Source organism: Triturus cristatus, chromosome 2_2, assembly GCF_964204655.1.
Source record: "Triturus cristatus chromosome 2_2, aTriCri1.1, whole genome shotgun sequence".
Taxonomy (NCBI): domain Eukaryota; kingdom Metazoa; phylum Chordata; class Amphibia; order Caudata; family Salamandridae; genus Triturus; species Triturus cristatus.
This window is the reverse complement of record NC_140582.1, coordinates 942,143,697-942,157,019: the sequence shown is the minus strand read 5'-3', so window position 1 is coordinate 942,157,019 and position 13,323 is coordinate 942,143,697. Positions and strand designations below refer to the sequence as shown.

The 13,323-nt window shown below is 39.7% G+C and overlaps 1 protein-coding gene across 1 annotated transcript in view; it reads left to right on the top strand.

Moving 5' to 3' along the window:
• Nucleotides 1-2,446: 2,446 nt before the first annotated feature.
• Nucleotides 2,447-13,323, top strand: part of LOC146862978 (uncharacterized) — an 81,799-nt gene continuing 70,922 nt past the window's right edge. The window contains exons 1-2 of the mRNA XM_085643134.1: nucleotides 2,447-3,258; nucleotides 7,154-11,244. Of these exons, the coding sequence (XP_085499260.1) occupies nucleotides 7,196-11,244 (4,049 nt within the window). The 5' untranslated portion in view covers nucleotides 2,447-3,258; nucleotides 7,154-7,195. The remainder of the gene's footprint in view (nucleotides 3,259-7,153; nucleotides 11,245-13,323) is intronic.

The following is a 13,323-nucleotide window of genomic DNA, read 5'->3' as shown; positions in this document are numbered from 1 at the left end:
TTATATTTTTTTTTTATTTTATTTAATGGGGGAGGGGTGCACGTGGCCCCCCTCCTGGGCCACTTCTGGCCCCGGGGACCCCATCTCCCAGGGCCTGGCCTCTCGTTGGAGACCATGGGGGGGTTCCCAATCCCCCCATGGTCCCAGCCAGCTCCCCGCCTCCTGAGGTTTCCCTGCTCTCACTTCAATGAAGCCAAGCAGTTTGCAATGGCAGGGTGGGAGCCACGAGGCTCCCGCCCTGCCATTACAAACAGCAGTGTCCCAGGGGTGGGCACCCCGGGACACTGCAGGAGCCGGCCCTGGGGGGTGGCGGTCCCCAGGGCCAATACAAGGCTCTAGGAGGGGGGCCGCATGGCCCTCCTTCCATATGTACAAGTTGCCCCGGGGAGTGGCGGTCCCCGGGGCTGGGGGGGCCTAAGAGCCCCCCACATCAAATTGTTTTAAGCCCCGGGGGATTATGGTCCCCGGGGCTGGGGGGGCTGCAAGCCCCCCACCCATGTTAATGAAGCCCCGGGGTGGCGGTCCGTGGGGCTGCGGGGGGGCCGTGAGCCCCCCACATTTAGAATCTTCGAGCCCCGGGGGTGGCAGTCCCCGGGGCAGTGTGGGAGGAATTGGGACCCCCCACTTTTTTTTTATTATGCCCCCGGGATTTGGCCCCCTGGGGGCAAATTAGCATATTCAGCGCGGGAGCCCGCACTGTTTTTTTTTATTTTTGGCCGAAATTCGCATTGGGTGCGTGAATCTCGACGATTTTTTTTAATTCTTTTTTTGGCCCTGGCGGTCCTTGTGGGACCCCCTGAGCAGGCCAAGGGGGTCAGGGTGTTTCTACCCTGCCATAGATATATATGTACTTTTACTTCTAATTTTCTCAGGAACTACTGAAAGGATTTACACCATTTCAGCAAAAGGCACGAGTCTGAACTGAGGACTACCTCTTTGCCAAATTTGGTGTAATTCTGTTCAGCAGTTCGGGCTGTAGCTGCGTAAAAAGTCCTATGGGAAAATGCATGGGGAAAGCGTGTTTTGGGACCCCCCTTTTTTCTCGGCCCCCCCCCCTGGACGAATCACCGTGAAATTTTCAGGATAGGAGCGGACTGGAGCTGGCCAAAAGTTTGGAAAACGTCACGAAGATTCGTCAATCGGTGCCAACGTTATTCCAAATAGAATGTTGCGGATTTCCTATGGAAAATAGGTCCTAACTACAACTATCTACTGGCGACTGCCAGTAGCTAATATATATATATATATATATATATATTACCTACTGGCGGTCGCCAGTAGGTAGTTATAGTTAGGACCACGTTTCCATAGGAAAACCTCAACATTCTATTTTGAATAACTTTGGCGCCGGTCGACGAATCCTCGCGAATTTCTCAAAATAGGTGGGGCGCTACGCTCCGCTCCTACCCTGAAAGTCTCGGGGGGATCCGTCAAGCGGGGGCTGAGATAAAAGGGGGGTCCCAAAACGCGTTTTTCCCATGCATTTTTCCATAGGACCTTTAGAACGACCTACAGCCCGAACGGCTGAACAGAATTACTCAAAATTTGGCAGAGAGGTAGTCCTCAGGTCAAGGAAGTGCCTTTTGTAGGTTTGGTGTAAATCTGTTCAGTAGATTCTGAGAAAATAGCCTTTAAATCAATATATATATCTGAGCCCGCTTACGGTACGCTTACCGTACGCTTACGGTAAGCGTACGGTGGCGTGCGCGAGCGCGATTCTGATTGGCTCTTAGATCTTAGTAAACATTCGAATCGGCCGAAACCAGGAAGCGGCGGCCGCCATTTTGTGTATTTCACTCTGAAAAAAAAGAGTGAAAACAAAGTAAGGGGGCAATGAGGAGAGTTACAGACCCCCTAACAATTGTAAGGGGGTCAAAGAAGGACAGAAAAGTACAAAAAAAACATTTATTGATTTTAAAAAAAATCACGGGGTACGCGTACGGTAAGCTCACGGTAAGCGTACGGTAAAAAAAATAAAAATAAATAAATGAAAATCAGATTTAAGAGTTTAGAAATTAGGGAGCTCTAAAAAGAGCTGTTGTGTTTATGGAGTCATTTTTTTAGTGGTACATACAAGTAAGTACCGATGCAGAGTCTAAGGTTCAAGAGGAAGACTCTGTTCCCTTCATCATTGAAGTGCACACCATCTCCTCTATAAATGTCTTGCATGTCGTAACGCAAGTTGTTGTGGTAAATGGCACCCATACCATAGTCACGGAGGAAAGCAGAAACAGATTTGTTGACGTGCTTTCTTGCTTTGTCAATCTGTGGACAGAAATGATTGGACCAGTTCCATTTTTGCCTTTGGCATATGTTGGAAAACACAAAGGCAGTTTTAGGGAAAAGTGTAAACAGTTGTGCAAAGGTGTCCTTCATAAGCATTTCCAGACCTACCCCAGTCAAAGTGCCTAGGTCATTGCCACCACAGTGCACTATTATGAGGTCAGGGTGTTGGATTTGCATGAAGGATTTCACCAATGGCATCAATTGGTGCCACTTTAACCCTCTCTGACCAATCCATTTAATGTCTACATTTGGCAAAGCAAGGTCTCTCACCATATCTGTTTTCTCTGCAAACTTTTCACTCCAGAAGACATAGCTGTGCCCTACAATCCACACTGTGAACATCTTCAAAGGAGAACTGGATGCACTCAGGAGGTGTCTTTCAGTAGAATGGCAATATGAAAATAAAGACAGTTTGGAAATGGAGGCATACATATTTTTTACAAAACAAAAAGAACTGATTGGCTGTTTCATACCATTCTAGAATAAAAAATAGGCTGTATGTGAAAATTAATAGAAGCATGTTTTGTATTGGTACAAAAAAATGTGTAACCAAAGAACAGTACTATGGATTTGCAGTTAGGTTTGAAAAGTCAAGCACTCTTGCTCTGTGGAATTGAAACATTGTGTGTCGAACTTCTGACCTAACTGCACACAGCAGTGTTCCATGAGCTGTTGCTATGGTAGCAGGCAGAAGTCAAGTTGGGGGAAGGGTACTAGGCAGAAGTCAAGTTGGGGGCAGGGTACTTTTGGAAAAGGGTTGGTTTTCAACCAATAGAAATGTGTCATTACATTTGAAAAAAAGGGGGAAGCACTGAGATTTGAAACTTACATGTATATGTGTGGAAAAATAGAGGGAAAGTTTGCCATTATCTGGTTCTGCTGAGAGGAGAGAGGTGTACAGAACAGAGATCCTGGCTCTGATAATCTGCTGTTTGAGTGACACATTTCTTTCACAACTAACTAAATTTAAAGGTGAGTTTACAGTTTGAGAGGGGATGTATGTGGTAACTTAAGAAATGAATAATAGAAATGGGAATTGTTTTTGTTGTAGTTACACATGGTGGATTCATAATGTGTCAGTCTGTAAACGAGATTTTCACTTGGCCCGAAAAAAAAAGAGCAGTAAGTGTGCTTTCAAATTGGCAAAGAAATTTCGTTTTGGCACTTATGTGAAAACATGACTCTGTGTGCATAGAAGAATTATAGGCAGAAATGTATTGCGTCTTGCTCTGGTGATTTCACAGTTGCAGTAGATGGAAAAGAGGAGCGAATTTTTGGGGGAAGAAGCAGAGGCTTAGCACACACCCATGTGCTTGCCATGTATAGTCATGCACAGTAATTAGAAGCGGGTGGGGTTTTCAGGTTTAAGTCTGTAATGCAAATACATTCAGCATCACTAAGGCTGGTTGCCCCTGCTGGAGTGTAGGCAGTCACAGAGAATACACACGGTGGTGGTCTGAAAAAAAAACAGCTTGGACATGTGCATTTAAATAAATTTAAAAAAAAGGTTTCAGAATGTGTCAGTCTGTAAAAGTGATTTCAAAGTGTAAAAAGAGATTTTCACTTGGCCCGAAAAAAAAAGGAGCAGTAAGTGTGCTTTCAAATTGGCAAAGAAATTTCGTTTTGGCACTTATGTGAAAACATGACTCTGTGTGCATAGAAGAATTATAGGCAGAAATTTATTGCGTCTTGCTCTGGTGATTTCACAGTTGCAGTAGATGGAAAAAAGGAGCGAATTTTTGGGGGAAGAAGCAGAGGCTTAGCACACACCCATGTGCTTGCCATGTATAGTCATGCACAGTAATTAGAAGCGGGTGGGGTTTTCAGGTTTAAGTCTGTAATGCAAATACATTCAGCATCACTAAGGCTGGTTGCCCCTGCTGGAGTGTAGGCAGTCACAGAGAATACACACGGTGGTGGTCTGAAAAAAAAACAGCTTGGACATGTGCATTTAAATAAATTTAAAAAAAAGGTTTCAGAATGTGTCAGTCTGTAAAAGTGATTTCAAAGTGTAAAAAGAGATTTTCACTTGGCCCGAAAAAAAAAGGAGCAGTAAGTGTGCTTTCAAATTGGCAAAGAAATTTCGTTTTGGCACTTATGTGAAAACATGACTCTGTGTGCATAGAAGAATTATAGGCAGAAATTTATTGCGTCTTGCTCTGGTGATTTCACAGTTGCAGTAGATGGAAAAGAGGAGCGAATTTTTGGGGGAAGAAGCAGAGGCTTAGCACACACCCATGTGCTTGCCATGTATAGTCATGCACAGTAATTAGAAGCGAGTGGGGTTTTCAGGTTTAAGTCTGTAATGCAAATACATTCAGCATCACTAAGGCTGGTTGCCCCTGCTGGAGTGTAGGCAGTCACAGAGAATACACACGGTGGTGGTCTGAAAAAAAAACAGCTTGGACATGTGCATTTAAATAAATTTAAAAAAAAGGTTTCAGAATGTGTCAGTCTGTAAAAGTGATTTCAAAGTGTAAAAAGAGATTTTCACTTGGCCCGAAAAAAAAAGGAGCAGTAAGTGTGCTTTCAATTTGGCAAAGAAATTTCGTTTTGGCACTAATGTGAAAACATGACTCTGTGTCCATAGAAGAATTATAGGCAGAAATGTATTGCGTCTTGCTCTGGTGATTTCACAGTTGCAGTAGATGGAAAAGAGGAGCGAATTTTTGGGGGAAGAAGCAGAGGCTTAGCACACACCCATGTGCTTGCCATGTATAGTCATGCACAGTAATTAGAAGCGAGTGGGGTTTTCAGGTTTAAGTCTGTAATGCAAATACATTCAGCATCACTAAGGCTGGTTGCTCCTGCTGGAGTGTAGGCAGTCACAGAGAATACACACGGTGGTGGTCTGAAAAAAAAACAGCTTGGACATGTGCATTTAAATAAATTTAAAAAAAAAGGTTTCAGAATGTGTCAGTCTGTAAAAGTGATTTCAAAGTGTAAAAAGAGATTTTTACTTGGCCCAAAAAAAAAAGAGCAGTAAGTGTGCTTTCAATTTGGCAAAGAAATTTCGTTTTGGCACTAATGTGAAAACATGACTCTGTGTGCATAGAAGAATTATAGGCAGAAATGTATTGCGTCTTGCTCTGGTGATTTCACAGTTGCAGTAGATGGAAAAGAGGAGCGAATTTTTGGGGGAAGAAGCAGAGGCTTAGCACACACCCATGTGCTTGCCATGTATAGTCATGCACAGTAATTAGAAGCGAGTGGGGTTTTCAGGTTTAAGTCTGTAATGCAAATACATTCAGCATCACTAAGGCTGGTTGCCCCTGCTGGAGTGTAGGCAGTCACAGAGAATACACACGGTGGTGGTCTGAAAAAAAAACAGCTTCGACATGTGCATTTAAATAAATTTTAAAAAAAAGGTTTCAGAATGTGTCAGTCTGTAAAAGTGATTCCAAAGTGTAAAAAGAGATTTTCACTTGGCCCGAAAAAAAAAGGAGCAGTAAGTGTGCTTTCAAATTGGCAAAGAAATTTCGTTTTGGCACTTATGTGAAAACATGACTCTGTGTGCATAGAAGAATTATAGGCAGAAATGTATTGCGTCTTGCTCTGGTGATTTCACAGTTGCAGTAGATGGAAAAGAGGAGCGAATTTTTGGGGGAAGAAGCAGAGGCTTAGCACACACCCATGTGCTTGCCATGTATAGTCATGCACAGTAATTAGAAGCGAGTGGGGTTTTCAGGTTTAAGTCTGTAATGCAAATACATTCAGCATCACTAAGGCTGGTTGCCCCTGCTGGAGTGTAGGCAGTCACAGAGAATACACACGGTGGTGGTCTGAAAAAAAAACAGCTTGGACATGTGCATTTAAATAAATTTAAAAAAAAAGGTTTCAGAATGTGTCAGTCTGTAAAAGTGATTTCAAAGTGTAAAAAGAGATTTTCACTTGGCCCAAAAAAAAAAGAGCAGTAAGTGTGCTTTCAAATTGGCATAGAAATTTCGTTTTGGCACTTATGTGAAAACATGACTCTGTGTGCATAGAAGAATTATAGGCAGAAATGTATTGCGTCTTGCTCTGGTGATTTCACAGTTGCAGTAGATGGAAAAGAGGAGCGAATTTTTGGGGGAAGAAGCAGAGGCTTAGCACACACCCATGTGCTTGCCATGTATAGTCATGCACAGTAATTAGAAGCGAGTGGGGTTTTCAGGTTTAAGTCTGTAATGCAAATACATTCAGCATCACTAAGGCTGGTTGCTCCTGCTGGAGTGTAGGCAGTCACAGAGAATACACACGGTGGTGGTCTGAAAAAAAAACAGCTTGGACATGTGCATTTAAATAAATTTAAAAAAAAGGTTTCAGAATGTGTCAGTCTGTAAAAGTGATTTCAAAGTGTAAAAAGAGATTTTCACTTGGCCCGAAAAAAAAAGAGCAGTAAGTGTGCTTTCAAATTGGCAAAGAAATTTCGTTTTGGCACTAATGTGAAAACATGACTCTGTGTGCATAGAAGAATTATAGGCAGAAATTTATTGCGTCTTGCTCTGGTGATTTCACAGTTGCAGTAGATGGAAAAGAGGAGCGAATTTTTGGGGGAAGAAGCAGAGGCTTAGCACACACCCATGTGCTTGCCATGTATAGTCATGCACAGTAATTAGAAGCGAGTGGGGTTTTCAGGTTTAAGTCTGTAATGCAAATACATTCAGCATCACTAAGGCTGGTGGCCCCTGCTGGAGTGTAGGCAGTCACAGAGAATACACACGGTGGTGATCTGAAAAAAAAAAAAGCTTGGACATGTGCATTTAAATAAATTTTAAAAAAAGAGCAGTTTGTGTGCATTGAAAATGGCAAAGAAATTTCGTTTTGTGACTATTGTGAAAAGAAATGTAGTAATATATTTAAATACAATAAAGGATTTTTTTTTTAGTTTTTTTCAGGTATTGCTGAAGAACAGTGAACAAAATTTAAGATGCCTACAAAATCTCGAGTTCAAAAAACTCTAAAAAAAAAACTATATTTGAGGACAACTGGAGGACCAAAGTTAGTAGAAGATGCTGATGTTGGGAAAAAGAAAAAATCTTCTGGTAAGCAAAAAAGACAATTCCTAAACAAAATATTGAAAACAAACAAAAATGTACAAAATGTCTGTTCTCGGAAAAATGTAACAAAACCTACAGAACAGCAAAAAATTGAGGATTTAGTTAATGCAAATATACCTTCTGCAATTGAAAAGTTTAACATAAACAGAAAAACAGCATTTAAAGAGATACGTAGAAAAATGTTTCAGAGAAGAGTTATGTCCAATTTGATAAAGGATATAAAGAAATATAAGCAGAAGGCTAAATATTATAAGAGAAAAAAAGAAATTGAAGCCATTGCAGCAAAAGCATTAGAATTAAAAAGGAAACTATTCATATTAATTTTGAATAGGATGCGTACATTAGATAAAATGGTTAATGTACTGAAATCACAAAGCAAAAGCAAAAGAGTAGTGAACAGAACAAACTTTTGTAAAGTGTTTTTAGGAAAGTGGATGCATAGTTCAAGTAGTGAACCTTTTTTTAATGAAGAAAGCTATTTTCAAAGCAATAGTTTGCTGCATGCAGTTGACACCAGAGGTCGTTCATACGAAGTAAAAAACGGTTGCATAATGGAGAAGGAGATAATGGTTCCAAGAGATGAGGTACAAGTGATGGCAGATGAGGCAATGGGGAGACGTCCTAAAGCCCCAGTGTACACTTGGAATTGTAGTAGTATTTGCACTGTGCGTCAGGAATCTATTGACAGATTTCGAGAGTTTCTAAGAGAATATAGTAAAAAAAGTGTAAAACAAAAGATTAAGGTGCTTCAAAGTCTGGATCCATGCAGAGTGAGAGAGAATACTGGTTTGCAGGGTCATTCTCTTGCTTGTCTATCTAGAAAAGTGTGCAATAGTGTTTTCCATCATTTTAGGATGCTGGCTGTTCATCATACTGAAATAAGAAAGTTTGTGAGACGGTTGTATTTTGCCAAAAGTCCAGCAATAAAGTTAAATGAATTGAATAGGGCTCTGTTCCGAGGAACGGTATCAGATGTAGAGAAGGTTGTTGATGAAATTCAGTTTTGTTACTTTGGTCCTGAACAAAACAGTGCAGAGAAGGACACAATAAATGAGGCAGAAGTGGAAGAGAATGTAGAACCCTCTGTAAGTAACACATTTAATGATCACATAACAAAATTTGCAATAGTCTCTAATGAAAGACCAAATGTTACTTGTATTTGTTGCCGCAGAACTCATTATAGAAAACAAACTAGGAATGTTGATCTCTACAGAAAGAGTGAAAATGAAGATAATTATAAGTGGATGGATTTTGCCACATATATATTTCTTGAAAATTGTTTTGAATTGGGTGAAGATCAGCGTATTTGCAAATACTGCTACAACAAGTTAGAGGAAAATAGAATGCCGACCAGAGCTGTACATAATAATTTAGAATTGGATGCTATTCCTGCTGAACTTTCTGAATTAAATACATATGAGTCTATACTCATTCAATGTGTTCATCCGTTCCAGACCATAGTACGTATGGAGCCCAAAACTGGTAAATTACCTCCTTCAGATTTACTGAGAGGTTTAAAAGGTAGAGTGGTGTATTTGCCCTTGGATTTGAAAAAAAATATGGAAACTATTGATGCAGATACTTTGGAAACTGAACCATTAATTATTCTGGTTAATGGTGTCCCTACAAAGAATAAGAAGATTTGGCAGGAGCTGGTAGATGTGCGGAAAGTACAAAGAGCAAATTTGTATTTGAAAAAAAATAACAAATGGTATGAATCAATTTATATAGAAGAAGAAGAAGAAGAAGAAGATTTACAAGGAGACACAGAAACACCAACTGGACAAATTGAAAAAGTGGACAAGTCAAAGGAAGAAGAAATTTATGAACATTTTAGCATACATCCTCTCCATTCGAAAGAAGTTATGGGAGACAATATTGATCTCTTTCAGATGAAGAAAGCAAAAGGAAATCCTGTGAGTGTATGGGAGGAGAGCTTGGAAGCTCGATGTTTTCCCCAGCTGTTTCCTAAAGGAAAAGGAGGACGATACGATGAACGTCCGGAACAGATTCCAGCTTCTGAGTATCGGACTACAAGACTATATGCTGAAGATCCCAGATTTCGACAAAGTATCCCTTATTTGTTCCATCTTTTATTTGAAAGCGACTTGTCTGCACTGTCTTATGCAGTAAATCACATTTTAAAAAGTGGAGTACATTTACAAAATGTGTCTGCTAAGGATTTTATGGAGAAAGTGCAGCACCGAGATGATCATTTGGAAACACAACTGATCAATCTGATGGCTTGTCAGCGTGGGACAAATGAATATTGGTACCGACGCCATGGTGAACTAAAATGCATGTTACGCAACTTAGGAACACCAACATGGTTCCTTACCCTAAGCTGCGCCGAGTACGCTTGGGATGATTTACTGGATTTTCTACGAGAGGCCAATTCAAACATTGAAAACATCGAATACAAGACAGCAGGAGAACTGTGCTCATTGGATCCGGTTAATGTTTGCAGATATTTCAATCATAGATTTGAGGCTATGATGTCCTTCATCTGCAATAAAAAAAATCCACCCCTTGGAGAAGTAGTGGATTTCTTTTGGAGAAAAGAGTACCAGGCAAGAGGTGCTCCTCATATTCATATGCTGCTGTGGATCAAGGATGCCCCAAAGTTTGGAACAGATACTGATGAAGCAGTGTTATCTTACATTGAAGAATATGCAACATGTGCTATACCTAAAAACACAGAAGAGAACAAGTTAAAGGAGCAAGTTCTACGTTTCCAAAGTCATCGGTGTGGAAAATACTGTCGACGGAAATACAAGAGCAAAGAAAAATACTACACTAAATGTCGATTTGGATTTCCTAGACCTGTTCTTACAAATGGAAGAGTCAACAGTTTTATGTCAGCTGTGAGACATACTATCACAAGAAAATCACCTAAGAATACCTACAACCTTAAAAGAAAAGAAGAATCAAAAAATATAAATGACTACAACCCAGTCATTTTATCCATGTGGAACGCTAACATGGATATACAGTATGTTGCTGACAATTCCATTGCTGTTGCTCGATATGTAACGTCTTACATTACGAAATCAGAAAAAACAGAATTGAAGGAAATGTGGGAAGAGATTTCTCACGAGAAGACTGTCAGTAAGAAGCTGTACAGTTTTAGTTTGAAGATGTTATCGCATCGAGAAATTGGATCCTACGAATGTTCAGATAGGTTATCTTCTGCAAGTCTCTACTCGAAGTCAAGAAGAATAATTTGGGCAAGTTTAGGCCTTGCAGCAATGAGAAATCGGGTACTGAAATCTGTTGGAGAAATTGAATATTTGGCCGAGAATGACCCAGAAAGTACAGACATATTGAAAACAAACATGTTGGACACATATTATCCCAAGAGAAGTCATCATCTGGAGAACATGTGTCTCTATGAAGTGCTGCAGAACTACATTTATTCACGGAAAGCTGCAGAAGACATCAACAGTGGAAAATATAAAGTTGTTGGTGAAGAAGGATGTTTGGTGAAGCAAACCAAAGGAAGTTTGATAAATCACCGGAAGCTGAGTTGCGACACTACCGACAAGAAAGAATTTTACTACTTGGCTCTTTTACAGTTGTTTAAACCATGGCGTACAGAGGATGAACTACTGGGAGAATTCCAGAGCTATGAAGATTCTTTTAATGCTTGCAAAGACAGCATACAATGCAGTACATTCTCAACTTATCTGCAAATGTTAAATGAAGAAATTGAACAGGAAACTACAATTGCAGCAGAAATAGCTAGAGACAGTTCTCAGGACAGCCAAAGTTCAGGAACACACAGTCAAGATCCCCTAGGACAACCAATCGTTGAAAATGAAGCATCAATAGCCATGAATGAAGTGGAAACGGCTATGAATCTAGCTCAAGAAGAATTTATAGACTTAGAAAATTTGGAAAGACAACTGAATCAAGAGCAGCAACAAATTTATGAAGAGATCAGAAACAAAATTGATCACGGATTTCTACATATCAAAAAAGAGTGCTCATGCACATCATTTCATCCAATCAGGATGTATGTAAGCGGACAAGCTGGCACTGGAAAAAGTTTCCTAATTAAAGTCATCAGAAGCTACCTAAAGCAAAAAACGGATTCTACTTTGTCTTGTGTGGTTACTGCTCCAACTGGGTTAGCAGCATATAACATAAAAGGAATCACCTTACATCGTTTGCTAATGTTACCAGTGGAGCATGAGAACAAAATACAATTCAACAAGCTAACTGGAGAAGCATCCTTGGAAGTTTCACGAGTATTGAAGAAGATGCAAGTTCTCATTATTGATGAGGTGAGCATGGTATCAAACTTAATGCTTGCCTTTGTGCATTTAAGAATGCAGCAAATTTTGAAGACAGGCTATGACGTGTTATTTGGTGGAAAACACGTCATAGTTTTTGGGGATCTTTTGCAACTTACTCCAGTTAAAGGACAACCAGTGTTTAATACTGTGACACATGAAGACACGAAGAAGTCATTGGGAAGCATTGGAAATACAAATATTTGGTCCTTCTTTGAGTACAAGGAACTTACAACTAATATGAGGCAAGCAAACGATGAAGAATATGGAAGTATTCTGAAAGATATCAGGATTGGACTACTCACAGATGTTGGGAAAAAAGCATTACAGAGTCGGCTGCTACATAATTTATTTCCAAAGGAAGAAATAGTTGCAGAGAAAATATACAAGAATATTGCAGAAAACAAAAGTGTCATCTGCTTAATGCCAACTCTACGTGAATGCTCAATATTTAATGAGGAGCTTTTGAAATTGGAAAAGGAAGACATCAGGAAATTGGAAGCAGTGGACAAAATTGAGGATGGAAGAATTACAGTCACAGTAACAGGCAAACTGAAAAATAAATTGGACTCACTAGAGAAGAACATCTCCAAAACAGCAGGATTAGAAAAAAATCTTTATGTTTGCATGAACTGTAGAGTGTTTTTAAGGAGAAATTTGGATGTTGAGAAAGGCTTAGTGAATGGAGCGATGGGAAGAGTTGTGGGTTTTATTAATTATCAGAAAAAAGAAGGAATTGAATGTTTACAGATAAAATTTGATCAGATAGAGGAAGTTAAAGACATTTGTCGTTGTTCAGTTCGTTTCATGCTTGTGAAAGACTTATATGTACGTAGGAAGCAGTTTCCGTTTTCACTAGCATATGCTGTAACTATCCACAAGTCTCAAGGATTGACTGTAGATTGTGCATTTGTGAACATTGGTTCAACTGTGTTCAAAGAAGGTATGGCATATGTAGCTTTGTCACGAGTCAAAACATTATCAGGTTTATTCATGATAGACTTTGATGACTCAAAAGTTAGTGCTGATACAAACTGTGTAAAGGAGTATAATAGATTAAGAAGAAGCTATGCTCCTCATTTAGGTCAGTATCCTGTGTTGGAGAAACGTGTAGTTTCTCGTAAAAGGAGAAATGAGAATATCTGTAATGAAGATGTAGAGAAGAGGAAAAAAAAGAGGAGTGATGTAATTGCAAGCAAAAAGAATAAGGAAAATGAAGAACAGGTTGTAGGATGTCATTTTGAAAATAGCTCTGGTGTCAACTGCTACGCTAATGTAGTGCTGAATGTTGCATTTTATCTGGAAAGTTTGCAAGAGCAGATAATAGTAAATCAGGGAAAAAGATTCTGTTCAGAGCTCAGTCTCCTTTTTCAAAAGCTGAGTAAAGATAAAACTCAAATAGAAAGTGCTACTGAAATTAGAAAACTTTTAGATGTATGTTCAGGACGAACACAGTTTTCTCAAAATGAACAGCAAGATGCACACGAATTTTTGATGTATTTTCTTCAGGTAGTGGAAGAAGAAGGAGTTCCCATTGACATTTTTTTTGGTCTCTCTTATAAATGGGAACATAGTTGTGATAATTGTTATAATATATGTGGCTCTATTGTTGATAATGAAAGGTTTATTTATTTGACATTGCCAGAGAGTAAAACAGTCACTTTTGCAAAATTAGTTAAAGATGCTAATCATAGCATGAAATG